The sequence below is a fragment of the Notamacropus eugenii genome, chromosome 1, assembly GCF_028372415.1.
Source record: "Notamacropus eugenii isolate mMacEug1 chromosome 1, mMacEug1.pri_v2, whole genome shotgun sequence".
In the NCBI taxonomy this organism is placed as follows: Eukaryota; Metazoa; Chordata; class Mammalia; order Diprotodontia; family Macropodidae; genus Notamacropus; species Notamacropus eugenii.
Window position 1 is genome coordinate 759373383 of NC_092872.1, and position 14189 is coordinate 759387571.

Here is a 14189-nt window from a genome sequence, read left to right on the forward strand (position 1 = left end):
GAAAGGAAAGTTTCATGGGAGCCCTTCCAAGACTGCTGCTGACCCCAACACCATGGAGAGCCATGTCATGCCTGGCAGGGTTAGGGTTAGCTGATCTTTCTAAGGATGAGATCAGGGCATGTTACTGCTGAAAATGTGTCAATGCTTCTTAATGCCTCTCCAGGAGAGAGCTCTCGGTAGCTTATGAGAGACTAATCACTCAGCTTAAGAAGATGTAACAAACAATTCATTTATTTGTATTTTCCAAGTCCAGCAAAATAACTCAGATTATAATTTTCATTCTTCCTCTCCCTCTTACAAAGCCACAGCTCCACCAAATTCAGACATCCTGATTAACAGCACCTGTAACCATTCCAATTTCATGACCTTGGATAAAGAGAGTCCTTCCTAAGTAGGAGACCCATGGACTCCAAACTCTCACAGAGTGAGTGGCACCATCTTTGAATACACTACAAGAACAGGTGACTCAGGTATCCATTTGCTTCATCTGTTCAGCAATTGGCTGCCCAGTGAGCTGGCCATTGGCATGGGGTGGATCAGGAATTCTCTCCTGGTCTTCCTTTTGGAGTTCTCTCATGTGGGTCCCTGAAGGTCTTCCCAAGGACACTGCCCTGTAGTTTGGGCTCTTTGGTGAATTGGTGCTAGAGAAAAGGGTAGGGCACAATGATGGTCAGCTGCTCTGGATGGACCTGAATGTAGGTGTTCAGACTTCTGGTGGTTGACCCTCCTATGCTGTGCAGAAGCTCAGCCACATACTTGAGGAAGGCTTGGTAGCCTTGGACAGAGAGGCTGATGAGCCTTGAGACCTTGTCAGTGGCCCACTGCGTAGCCTGAGCAAGCCTGCCTGAGGCATCTTGCAGCTGGCCTATGAGCTGCTGGTGATACTCCGCAGCTTTCCTCTTGGCTATTGTGGTCCACCCACTGATCCTTTCCTGGGCTGCCATGGAGACCTCACGGAGCCTCTCTTTTCCTTTCCCATCAGCATCACGGAGGAGGGCAAGGTACTCCTGGACATTTGTGTTGGTGAGCCTTTCTACTTCATCGGTCACTTTGGAAACCCAGGTGAGAAAACCCTCAAAGACTTCAGACTGGAAATCCTTCAGGGCATCTATGAGTTTTTGAACCAAATGGATGAACTTGTCTTCAATTTCATAGTATTTCACTGTCCATCCAATGACATTTGGGTCAAAATATTCTTCCCGAAGTGTCTTCACCCAGTCTTGGAACTGGCCTAATTTTCTAGAAATTTCCTGAAATTGGGTCAGAACAAATGAATGCAGATGCTGGAGATTATCTTGCAGGTATATAAGTACCTGTGGGGTGAGCTCGGAAATGAAGCCAACAATGTCCAGGAATTCATTTTTGAGAGAAGCGAACGTCTTCTCCTTTAAAATTTTGAGACTTTCTTCTATGTGTTGGAAAACTTGGTCAGTGAATGACCGCAGGGAAATCAGAATGTCTGAAAACTTAACTTCCTGAAGCAAATTGAGTCTGTGTTGGACATTCTCAGAAAAAGCCTCCAGACTCTCTCCAAGTTCTACAAGCTGCTTTCGGAGGTCCAGGAAGGCTACCTTCTCATCTAGATCCTTTATGTAGGAAATCAGTGCTTCTAATGCTCGATGGACTCTGGAACAAGCTCGGGACAAGGCTTTCCCGGCCTGCTGTAGGACCATGGAGTAGATCTCCTCACCTGTGTACTGGTCAGCCTGCCCTGGCAGCTGGAATCGGCTGACCTTCAGCAGCTCAATACCGGAGTCCATCAGCGGCAGGGTTTTCTTGTGATATTCCTGTGTGAGCCTCAGTGCCCCGTCAAAGGCCTTGTTCTTCAGATCCCAGAGGTTGACTTGTTGCACCTGGTAGAGATGCTGGGTGCTGTCCTCCCACTGCTGGAATGTGCCAGCGGCCTTGCTGACAGCCTGGCGCAGCGCAAAGTCCACCTCATCTATCCGGTTCAGGGCCCCATGATAAGCTTCATCAGCTCTCTTCTGGAGGAGCCTTTGCAGCTTGGTGGAAGTGCTGCCAATGTCCATGCCCATCTGCTCCCGGTGACACTTGTCCACATAGTGGTAGAGGGTTTCTGCTGCCCTGGGCCAGGTGGCTCTCAGGGTCTGGGCCAGCTCAGAGGTGGCCTCCTCATTCCAGGTAACACTGAGCTGAAGGATATCAGGACTCTGTTGGGACATCACCATCTCCACCAGGTCCAACTTCCTTTCAGGAGAGACCTGAGCCAAGAAAACAGGGCAAAAGGAGGGGCTCCTGTTAACCGCCAACTACATTTTTGGAATTTCATCCTGACTTCCAAAGAGGCTCGACTCATTTCTAATGTTTCCAAATGAAATTTGGCACTTAATGTTCCATTGGCATTTTCATACATCTCTATTTCTTTTTCAGACAATTCCATCTACCTGATTCCTCTTCGTGATGGCCATCATTTATACCCTTCATCCATAAATCACAAGTTGCTGATGCAAAGGGGTCCTCATCTCCTACCCAGTCCCCTCGTCCCCTCTGACTCTGCCCCACCCTGGTGCTGACCTTCATCACTTCATGCCTGGACTATGGCAGCAGCTGCTGAGGGATCTGCCTGCTTTGGGTCCCTCCCCCATCAAGTCCATACTTCATTCAGCCACCAAAGGGATTTTCCTAAAGTACAGGCCTGAGAACTTCACCCCCCCCCCCCCCCCCCCAGTGACTCCCTCTTGCCTCCTGGAGCAAAAACAAAAAGTTCTTCTTGGCTCTGAACTCCCTCCACCACCTACCCCTCCCCTCTTTCCCAGCTTCCTCCCTCTGATTTCCCGACTTCTCTACAATTCTGGGATTCTTCCCACATGAGACCATCTCTCCTCCCTGGCTGTCTCTTTCTTCTGCCCACTGCCCAGAATTCCCAACTCCCTTCTAGAGTCAATACAAGCAGCCCCTGTGGCCAGCAACCCTTCCTGGTCTCCACAGCCGTCAGCGTCCTCCCTCTCAAAATGATTTTTTATTTATACTGTGTGCCCTTATCTAGGGACATGAGTGGAAAATAAGCTGTGGGAGGGCAAGTGCTGCTTCCTTTTGTGTCCTTGTATCTCTGGCTCCTGCCAAGGGTCTACACACAATAGGTGCATAATAATTGCACGCTGATGCCTAGACTGCTCTGAGAACTTGGCACTTAATTTCGTCCCCAAATTCTCCTCTGCAAAGAAGGAGACAGATGCAGCTGAAGTGGTGGATGCTCGAGTTCATCCGACCCAACACCTCCTGCGATAAATGAGGTGAGATGACTCTGCCAGAGCTCCACATCACCGAGGTGGGGTGGCCGTCTCCATCCCACCTCCTTCCTGTGACAGACCTGGCACAACTTTTATCTGCTGGGGGAGATGGCCTCAGGGGAGGGCAGGACGGAGAGGTAGGACAAGCCTGCCTGCCCGAGTTCACTGGAGCCAAGACCCAGTCGAGGGCGGGCGCTGCCCACCTTTGCCATTTGGGGCTTTTCTAAATAGAGGGAGGGACAAAGGACATCTGGAAAAGGAGAGGAAAGGGAGGCATGGAGGGAACAGTCAGAGGGGGGAAGGGAACGACTTGGGAAGGAGAAGGGCCCAGTCTCACCAAAGTTCTGATAAGCTTCAGAAAGCAACTGCCCATCAAGGGTCCAATGACCTCTTTTCAGCTAATTCTTCCTGTTCCTGTTTGGCAACAGGGAGGGTGTTATGCCCTGAGGCAGAGGCAGAGGCCCTGGGTTCCAATTCTGACTTGTTCCTTTACTGCCTGTGAAACCTTAGCTACTTTCCTGGTGGGCCTCGGTTTTCTCTTAAGTAAAACTGGGAAGGAAGGAACTGGACTGATAACCTCTGGTATGATCTCCTCCTTCCCAGTCAGGCCAGAAATCTGGCGATTCCGTTTGCCTTGGTTGGGAATGGGGCTTTGGAGCCTGGAACCTCGGGGTGGGGCTGTCCCTAGCAGGCTTGGCTGGGGTGGCTGTCCAAGGAGGCACAAAGCCAACCCATACTTGGCTTCATCAATAAAATAATGACTCCTGAGGACAAAACAGATTAACCTACCTCAGTCTCCAGAAAATAGTCATTTTGGGCCCCCAGACCCCAATGTTTCTGGCTCTGTGGGGCATTCCAGGGGCCCTTTGCCCACTATACAGCCTCTGCTATGTCCAGGGGCCCTCACCTTAGGATGGTAGTATATCTTTTCTTGAAGAACTTGGGAGCTTTTCTGGGAATCCAGGACCAGGGTGCCAATGGGGGGAGAGGAGATCATCAGGGAGAAGCTGCCTCTGCGTTTCTGGTAGTTCATGAGGACATCGGTGAATGTGGGGCTGGTGACATTGAGGGTGGCGCTTTCCTCCAAGATTCTGAAAAGTAAGGTCTGTCCTCAACCACTTATGATGTTGGGACTTGGCCTGCTCCCTCCTGCCCTGCCAGGGCTCAGCTCAGCAGACCCCACCTCTTTTCATCCCCACAGGGGCCAATGCCCCCCACCCCCCAACCTAGAAGTGCCTGGTGCCTCCTTTGGATTGACATTTTACATATATTCTGAACCAAATCCTGTCTCCTTTACAAGAGTTCATACTTACTCAAGGCCCTGAGCCCTGAAGCTATCTTCATACTCAGCACTCAGTACTGGGTGGGAGAACGTACCGGACACTTTCCCCACCAAGGCACCATCTTCGAAAGCATATGTGGCCCCATCTGTGGGAGAGAGATTGTGCAGTTCTCCAGGTTAGTAAGGGAGATCGCTGAAGATGCACTGACCCAACAGGTGAGAATTCAGCTGGGGGCACCCCCACGCATAGACTACTGGGCCTGGAGTCAGACAGACCTGTGTTCCAGTCCAGCCTCACACACTTGCTGGCGGGAACACCCTCCACTCTTGGCTGCCTGTTCCCTCGTGTGTAAAATAAAGATAATGACCTCCTTCCCAGGGTGCTTGTGAGGACCAAATGGGAAAATATTTGTAAAGTGCTTTGCAGACTTGAAAGCACTGTGTAAGTGGCAGCTATTGATATAATGATAATGAGATATTTTTTAAAAATTTCCACCTGGTGAGATGAAATTGCCACAATTTTGGAAAAACAAGAGATTTTTTATAAAAACCAAACCAAACCAAACTGTTTCTTGAATGTTCCCAGGCCTGGTCTGGGAAATGGCTTGTCTGGACTCAGTTTTCTCTGAGGAAAACCCTGGTAGGGTTGCCCTGCCCAGTCACACTTTCTGCCCCTGAGGAGAGCTGTGTCTGCAGCATCTGCACGCAGAGGAGGCGGCAGCTTCTCAGAGCCAGTTCTCGCCACCAGGGGCACACGAATGGCTGATGTTTGCTTAATAAGCTAACTCGTCCTTATAAAACCCAATGAACCTGGGATAGTGGGAAAAAAAAATCCAACTTATCATTCTATGGCAACTAGGCCTAGTTAGAGTGCGTGGGCCAGACACCGGATGGATGTCCAGTTCACTTAAACCTCTAGGAGATATTTATTACTACAAAAACCAACCTGTTCCAAAGGTATCTTTTGGCTGTGTTGTTTTTCAACTGGTTTTTGTCAAGGACTTTCCTTAATTCTGAGATACTGCCATCTGGGTGCATGATTCCTTCCTGGCTCACCCTGTGGGGACCCCTGGCTCAGAGGAGAGAGAGTAAACCTTGTTCTTACATTTGAGATCATACTCCAGCAGCTGCACTGTGCTGCTACACGTGGCATCAAGCATTGTCTCCACATGGTCTTCTTTCTTCTTCAGGCTGGCACTCCAGGAGGTGTTGTAGACTGGTGATGCCACTTGGAAGTCTCCAGCCAGTGCTCCAAAGGAAGGCAGGAAGATCCCAGCAGGTAGCCAGAAGGTCAGTGTTGGGACCCTGATGCTCTGCTCAGACATGGTGATGCTTGGCAGGTCAGAGTCTGCAATTTTTTTAGCTACTTCATTGAGATTCAGGACAGCCCCGGCAAGGGGAAGCTTCTTGGGAAGAGTGAATGGAGACAAGGTTATCTGGAACTCAGGCACAGTCACCCCAAAGAAGGGAAGCGTGGACCCTTCTGATGCAGAGTATTCTGTGGACACTTCCACTCTGGGGAATTTTACTTGGGGCAGTGATGGTAGACTGAGGACAAATGGTGCCATGCTAGTCTTCTTGGCCAACCTCATGGAGCCACTTCCAAGGCTGGCCGATGGTGTGAGCAGTGACTTCAGTTCTGGTCCAGAGATGATGAATTCATCAGCTGTTTCTTTCACAGGGATGGAAAACCAGGAGCCATGGTTACTTTTGGTATAAACAAGGGCACTGGAAATGTGGAGATGCTGTTTCTTGTCAGCACTGGTGGTCACATCCAGCTTCAGGATGTCCCACAGACTCCTATCATAAACTGGCAGGAGAATGTCTCTCAGGAAGGACATGTAGCCTTCTAAGGAGCTGGTCACGTCCAGACGGATTGCAGTTGGGTCATTAGAAAGCTGGAGGTTGTGACTGAGAGATGTTGTCTGAATGTGGCCCTCACCTTTCCAGCTGGCCCGCTGGTCCTTGAGGCTGGCAGTTAAGGTTACCAGCTGGCCAAGGGAGGCCTTCTTGAAGAGAGAACTGGGCTGACTGACATGCAGCTGAATCACACTGGATGCCTTCCATGGGGCCAACTCTAACGACACTTTACTATTCTGCTCCCCGTTTGTGGAAAACCCCCTCCTCAGCTGTAGTTGGTTTTTCCCTCTGTGTTCCCAGACAATGTAGAAGTGCCCCTCAGAAGCCTCCCCAGCAAAGCTTTCCTTTGCCTCCACATCCCAGACGCCATTCACTTTGGAGGCCCCTTCGAGCTTCGCTGAGGAGCGCATGCTCTTGGTATCCAAGTAGGAATGGACCTCACTGGACACAGTCCCAGAATACTTTTGGGAAAGGACTAAACCACTCATGCTGCCTTTGGTGTCTGTCTCAATGGCCAAGTAAGGGGCGAAGCTTTCTACGGTGAGCTTGTGGTCCACATTTCCTTTGGCGCTGCTCTGCAACTGGGCAGAGTTAAAGTCATACTTTAGCTTGATGGAGGAAGAGATCATGGGCTTGGACTTGGTGTTCCCACTGAGCTCCTGCTGGAGATTCACTCTCAAGACTGGACACTGGACTTTGGCCATGGTGCTCACAGACGCTTCCATGTTCTTCTTGGTCAGGCTGATGGTGCTGTCATGATTCCCTTCCACAAATCTGTTATTCAGAGAGAGAGCTGTGGCTAGCTTTAGGCCCCTTTTCCTGGTCAAACTAGTTGTCCCATCTAACTTATACTGCAAAGCATCGATGACGGAGAAGGAGGATGACCTGAAATGAGCGACAATATCTGAGTGATTGTGCAGGCCCACATTTGTGTTCAGTGTGATAACACTGGACTTGAAGGAAAAACCATACGTGAAGTTCCCCAGGGCTGGGATTGGGATGTGGTCTGATGGCCGCGGAATCTCAAAGTCTGGGAGGGTGAGCTTTTGGAGGCTTGTGGGCAAGTGAAGCACTGGGAACTCAAGGGATGGCAGGACGAAGGTGTAAGATGGCAAGGAGAAGCCGATACCAGGGATGGTGAAACCAGGGGTGCTCATCTCTTTGGGCACCATGTAGCCAATTGTTGGCATCTCTGCTGTGAATGGGGAGACTACAATGTTGACAAATGGGATGTAGTAGCCTGGAATCCTTATGGTCCTAGGGAGTTTGTCGAGGGAGGTTTCCACTTTGTACTTGTCAAACTTGACCTTTGCCTTATTATATGACTTTGTTAGGAAATCCAACATTTTGTCCCTGCCTTTCTCAAAGTGGTGATGGACAGCACTGATGTCTGGACTGAGGACATCGTAAACAGCTCCAAGGGGGAATGGAATGAAATGCCTGTCTGTGTTCTTTTTGTACTGAGCGTTGACACTCAAGTCAAAGGATTGCTTGGTGGTTTTTAGGAAGTCCTTCAAGCCTGTCCTTTCCCACAAGGAGAAGTCTCTCAGCGGGGGAGTCATGACTTTGGTATAAGGCAGAGTCATTTCAGGAATTGTAAGAGGAATGTTTAAGAAGTCCAGGTTGGCTTCCCCATTCATGCTCAAGTGAGCTTCCAGGCTGTTCTCGTAGTTTCCTGCAGAGAAATTCTGACTGTATCTGTACTGATTGAACCTGGCACCTGATTGCCAATTGACTTGCTGCACATAGCAGCTCAGAACCAGAGCATAGTTGTTGAGGAAATCAATCTTTCCAGTCAACTTCAGGGGAAAGCTCACCTTCACATTGCCTTCATTGTTTACTTCTGCATCCACCTGAAATGGCACCACGACGAAGTACAGAGAGTTTTTCAGGGTTCCAGTAACTCTGCCATTCAAGAGAGCGTTGTGGGTGCCTATGAGCACTGCTTTCATCTCTTCCAGCGTCCCTGAGCCTCGAACATTCAACACGCTCTGGCCCACGTGCTGGGACTGAATGTCAGACTGGATTTCCAATTTGGCAAAATCAAGGAAGCCAGATTCAGAGGACAGTTTTTGGTTGACTTTGAGGTGTTTGCTGCTGATGGTGTTAGACAAGTCCAATGAAACCACTGGTCCTTCTACAGTGAAATTAAGCAGGGACTTGTGTACCCCCTCATCTGAGAAGTGAGGGAAGGCCCATTTCCATGACCCCATCCCAGTGGAAGTCATTGCCACACGCTCCAGCACCAGCAGCATCCTCAACTCGTGATGCAGATTCATCTGGCTTGAAAAGTCCCCTTGAGGAAGGTTCAGTTTATGAGAATATTTCGTGTTACTGTCAAAGGTCACTTGCTTCTCTAGCTTGAGAGACAGGATGTTGACCAGCTCCACTGTGTTCTTGTCTGTGTGGATACTGGCCAGAGTGTTTGCTCTCCAAAGGATGGAAGTTTCCCAAAACACCATCTCACTGTCATGCTTTGCCTTCAGGTACTTGCTGGATAACTCTAGAGATTCCTTCAAAATCAGCTTTTCCATTTCAGGGACTGAGAGGTGTGCATCAGCTTGAAAAGTGAAAGCCAGGAGGTCCACTGTGGATTGTCCTTCAGCAGTCAGGGAGGCTAAAATCTCAGGGCTCCTTTCTGAGATAGTTGTATTCTCAATGAACCCGGCAGCATCCAGAGTGAAAAAGGGAGATGTAATTTTTAAAGTAGCAGACACTTTGCCAAAGGTTGGGATGACGACTGTGTAGGGGATATGAGGAAGCTGAAATTCTGGGATCTGAATATCAGGAACATGAAATTCATTTAGGTTGAGCTTTGGAATCATGATCTCTGGGATGGTCATCTCTGGGAGATGGAAGTCTGGTAGGGTGAGTGCGGCAAGAAGTGTGTCCTTCACCTTCAAATCCTGCAGAGAGATTTCTGGCAGGGGCCACCGGAATTCACTGGACATGATCTGGTCAATGGTCCTAATGATCTTGAGTTTGATTTCTATGAGGTCAATTGTAAAGGATGGAACCACAAAGGTGCTGAGGATGGAAAATTCTGGGGTGACAAACTGGGATGCAACCCTTATTTCTTTCAATTTCTTTATGTTGATCTGAACAGAAGGGATCCTAAGGTCTGTAAGGGGAACGATGAAATCGGGAGTCTGAAAGGTGGCTCCTTGCAGAGATTGGAGACTGACCTCAAAGGCTGGCATGGTGCCAAGGGCCGTTTTAATCTCAGGGACTGTAAAGCCATGCTCTACCAGCCTTTTCAAGCTCTCAGCCCAATCTTGGATGTGGTATTGCTCAGCAAAATCAGTTAGCTCTTTGGCTATCAGCAACCACCAATCCACAATATAGGTGACGAGGGTGTTGTAAACCTGGCTGATGGTTTGCAGGCCACGATGGATTTCCTTCTGAATGTCCAATTGGTAGAGTCGATCTCGCGTGTCTTCGAGGATTTCCTGAAATCTCCCTTTGATGTCACTTACAGAAATAGAGCTCATGACATCCCAGAACCAGTCAGCAATCACTGTAAGCTGGCTGTCTTTGATCTTGTCCAGGTAGTCAGCGAGCGTGGCTCTGACCTCTGTTGCATACAATTTGGCAGCCTCAATTTTCTGTGGCAGCTCCAGAGCCCGGAGTTCTTCATTGATTTTCTGGATCAGCTCATGGATCATCTTGTTGGCTTCATCGACAAACTGATTGTAATCAAAAGATTGTAATGTCTTTACCAAGAGGTCAAGGAGTTTGTTTACTTCATCAATCAGTTGCTCAAACTTAGCATTCTGGGCTTTCTTGACAGCCTTATCAACAAAGGTACGCAGCTTCTCAAAGTAGGCTTTGATTTCCAATTTTTTCAGGGAGTTGGTCAGTTTCTGAGTGGTTTCTTTCAGCTTGTACTGGTTGGCCAATTGGACTAATTTATCCATCAGGACCTGGACCCGTTTGTGTACTTCATACTTACGAATGAGCTCATGAATTTTAGCTCGGAAAGCATTGATCTTGTCAGCCACCTCATAATCTTCTAAAAGATTCATGACAATCTCTTTGATATACTCAACAATATTGTTTAATTCTTGAATTGGCAAGGATGTTCTCAAGAATTCTATATACACTCTGACATCAATGTTCTCAACTTGCCCTTTCAGCCAATCAGCCCAGGACTGGAAATCAATATTCTGAATCTGCTGGTTCAACTGCTTCAGTTTCTCAAGGATTTGAACTCGAAGCCAGACCATGAGACGGATTTTATTAACATTGATTTTTTCAACAAATTCATACACATCTTGGATTGATCTCATCACATAATAACGGATTTTATAGTTTTCCTCAAAAACCCTTAATTCTTTGATTTTTTCATTGATTAGTTCTATAATAGATTCTTTTAATTTATGTAGGTCATAATTATCTTTAATATACTGATCAAATTGTATCAAATAAGTCTGTAACTGAGATGCAATTTCATTGAGTCTGATTTTGGTATTATCTAATGAAATTTGTAAATCATCAACTGTTATCTTATAATTTTCCATAAAAGCGATTAGTTTCTCTTTTGCATTTATAACTTGTCCTTCCAAATTAAAGTTAACGAGAAGGTCATTAACCACTTGTGGGAACTTATCCAAGGCCATTCGATACTGCTTTGCATAATGGTCAATATTGATTCTTTTCAGGTACTGCTGGAGGTTCTGGAGGGTGGCTAGAATGGCCCCTCGGACCCTCTCAAAATAAGCCGGCAGTTTCTCTAAGAATGGAAGGTTGATCACATGAACATTCAAGTTCTTGTCATACTTGATGCTTCCAGTGAGACCGAATTCCTGAGGCTTGTCAGCAACAGTCCTCAAGTCAAACACATCGATAACATTAATGGGCTCATTGAACAAAGAGGGCAGCTCAATGTATGAGTCGAGCACAGTGAGGTCGGCAACAGCCCCAGCCCTGAGCTCCACACCCACCCTGTCCTTGGTGTTGTAGGTCTGGAGGTCATGGTTGTACTCATTTTTGTTGGCCAAGGCCTTCAGTTTCCAGGTGCTGGACTGCTCAGAGGGTGTGAACAGGGCACTGACTTTGTGATTCAGTGTGGTTTCGATGCTCCTCCTGGAATGGAGCTGATGGTCTGAAGATGCTTTGTAATCATGGGAGAACGTAAGGGCCAGAGGCTCTGCTTTCAGCAAGAATTTGCTGTAGAGCTGACCCGCATGCTTTCCGCCCAGGGTCAGATGCCCATTGCCCGTTGTGTGAGCATCCATGGCCAACATGAACGGCTCCATCAGGGCATGGAAGACATTGCTGAAACGCACGGACTCTGAGTTGAAGGCGGTGTTGATGTCAATGGAAGAAGCCAGTCCAGCGAGGTTGGCACTGACTCGATGGGTCAGCTCTGTGCCCTGCACCTTGCCCATAGTGTCTGTTTTGTAACTCGCAGATAGGCCCGCATAAGTCAGGGTGTAGATGTGCTTGATCTCCTCATTTCCATAGGTGCCTTTCACGTTACCCCCAAGATTTAGCTTTAGTGGCTCTAGCTTCAACTTCCCTGTGTTGGTGAGATCCAGGGCATTGTACCTGAGGTTGTTGCTCAAGGTAGCCAAGAGAGAGTAAGGTTGAAGCTGGAGATTGAAGTTCTGTTGATAAAGTTTGTTTTGGCTTAGCATATTCTCCATTTTAGAGGTGAAATCCAAGGACCACCCAGCAATAACCAGGCTGTTCACATGCTCCAGCTTGCTCTCTTTATAGGATCCCATCATGTCATTTGACAATGTCAGCCCATCTTTGTTAATTCGGAGGTTGAAGAGACTTTTGCTGTCCGTGCCCAGAAGCGTGGCCTGGTACATACTTCCCAGGGCTACCTCCATGAGAGCCACCTTTCCGTCCAGAGAGTATTTTGCACTGTGTTCCCGGTAGCGTGCATTTGTTGTCACCTTCCAGGATGCTCCCAGAGGTCCCAGGGCAGCATTCAGCTCATTCTCAAACATCAGTGGAAGGATCTTGAGGTTGGTGGTAGCACTGGTCGACACGCCATCTCGTCCAATCCTTAGAGTGGACTTGTGAGCTCCACTGCTACTTTGATCTGTGCCCAAGAGGTCAGCATTTAATTCAAGGCCACGGGAACTGAGGGACCCTGAGAGCAGGGTGAAAACCTTCAGGGTCCGAAAATCAACCTGGTGCTCAGATCGGAGCAAAGCACTCTGCCACGCCAAGGTCAGGTCCAACTTGTGGGCAGCCACGAGGTCAGAGTACTTTCCGGTGGTGTCTGATTTCAGAGTCAGTTGGCTATTTTCATAAGTCAAGGAAGCAGTGTTTTTTACAGCGCCATCTTGTAGGTTGGAGGAGGAGGTGACAGAGAGACTTTTGTCCCCGTACCTGCCCATCACCTGGTTGGTGGCCTGGAAGAAGGAGGAGTCAAACTTCAGATTGGACTCTCCAGTGATCTGGCCTGTGCTGACGTCCCTCTGGTAGGACAAGGCATACGAGCTCTTAGCATACCAGGAAGAAGCTGTGAGCTGACCATCTGCTTTGATTTCTTTGACATATAAATGAAGCTTCTTGTTGGATTCCAGGTGGACAGAAAAGGCCACCTGTGGCCCCAAGTCACTGGAAGCATCAAATGTTAGGAAACCTTTGGAAGCCGGATTATTCCCTAATTTTTTTACATGGCTGAGTTTGATATTTGAATCCAGAAACGCGTGGTGCAGAGATCCATCGCAGGATAAGGTAAATGTGTTCCTGTGGTCATAAGTTGTTTCCCCAGATCCTAAGATAAAACAGAAATGATACTGGTTAAATAAAGTACATACAAGCTGATCCAGGGCAGCTAGGTAGCAGAGTGGATGGAGCACTGGACCCAGAGTCAGGAAGGCCTGAGTTCAAATCCAACCTCAGACACTTCCTAGCTGGATGACACTGGGCCAGTCACTTAACTCTCTTTGCCTCAGTTTCCTCATCTACAAAATGAACTAGAGGAGGAAATAGCAAACCACTCCAGTACTTTTGCCAAGAAAAACCCAAATGGAGTCATGAAGAGTCAGACATGACTGAAACGGCCAAACACGGCAACAAGCAACGTGAGCCAGCCAAAATCTTTGTGAAAACGTTCCAGTCAGATGGTGACACCTGATTTATCCAGAGACCAGTCTGCTGGCAGCCTCAATCATATGGAACACAACTTCCTACAAAGACAAAATTCCAAACAGCTGTTTGGTCTTTAAAACCCCACAGGTGTCCTAAAGCCCATGCACTTTATGCCACGGGAGAGGGAGGAGGAGCCTTCATGCCAAAGCCCATCAGATGACTGGTGTATAGACCTGACAGCTACTGACGAAACTAGGCAGAGTGGGCTGGTTTCCCCAATGATCTTCAATTCTTTCTAGATTATAATGGACAAGAAGAAGAGGGCCAAAGAGCAAAGCTACAGAGATACTGCTGAGATCCAGGAGAAATTGCAAGTGCCAGGAGGGGAGAGATAGAGTAAGGACCGCTAAGCCTTCCTCACTTCGCGGCTCTGGAGAGTGCTATCACACACAGGGACTTGTGTTCAAAGAGGACTCCGCACCATACAAGAAAGATGAAATGGCAGCTGTTTGGTGCTGAAGAAGAAGGTGGGGAGGCCCCATGTGTATAAATAGGTAAAGTCCTCTCCAGAGTTTCCTCCTCATGCTCAGAAATAACCAGGCCTTCTCTGATCCCAGGCCCAGCTCAGCTTTGCCCTCTGACCAGCGTGCTCCCTCCTGAGCTTGGTGAGTGACCACCTAATGGTTATTCTGGACACTCATGTCCTTCACAATGGGAGTTCTTTGGGAGCAAGGACTAAT

The 14189-nt window shown here is 48.2% G+C and overlaps 1 protein-coding gene across 4 annotated transcripts in view; it reads right to left on the reverse strand.

Moving 5' to 3' along the window:
* Positions 1-215: 215 nt before the first annotated feature.
* Positions 216-14189, reverse strand: part of APOB (apolipoprotein B) — a 39999-nt gene continuing 26025 nt past the window's right edge. For 2 of the 4 annotated variants that reach the window (XM_072649945.1, XM_072649911.1), the window contains exons 26-29: positions 5639-13132; positions 4565-4679; positions 4159-4342; positions 216-2222 (exon numbers count right to left, since the gene is read on the reverse strand). In XM_072649945.1, the coding sequence (XP_072506046.1) occupies positions 642-2222; positions 4159-4342; positions 4565-4679; positions 5639-13132 (9374 nt within the window). In that variant the 3' untranslated portion in view covers positions 216-641. Of the gene's footprint in view, positions 2223-3588; positions 3666-4158; positions 4343-4564; positions 4680-5638; positions 13133-14189 lie in introns of all 4 variants that reach the window. The other 2 variants (XM_072649964.1, XM_072649975.1) reach the window with 2 other exon arrangements.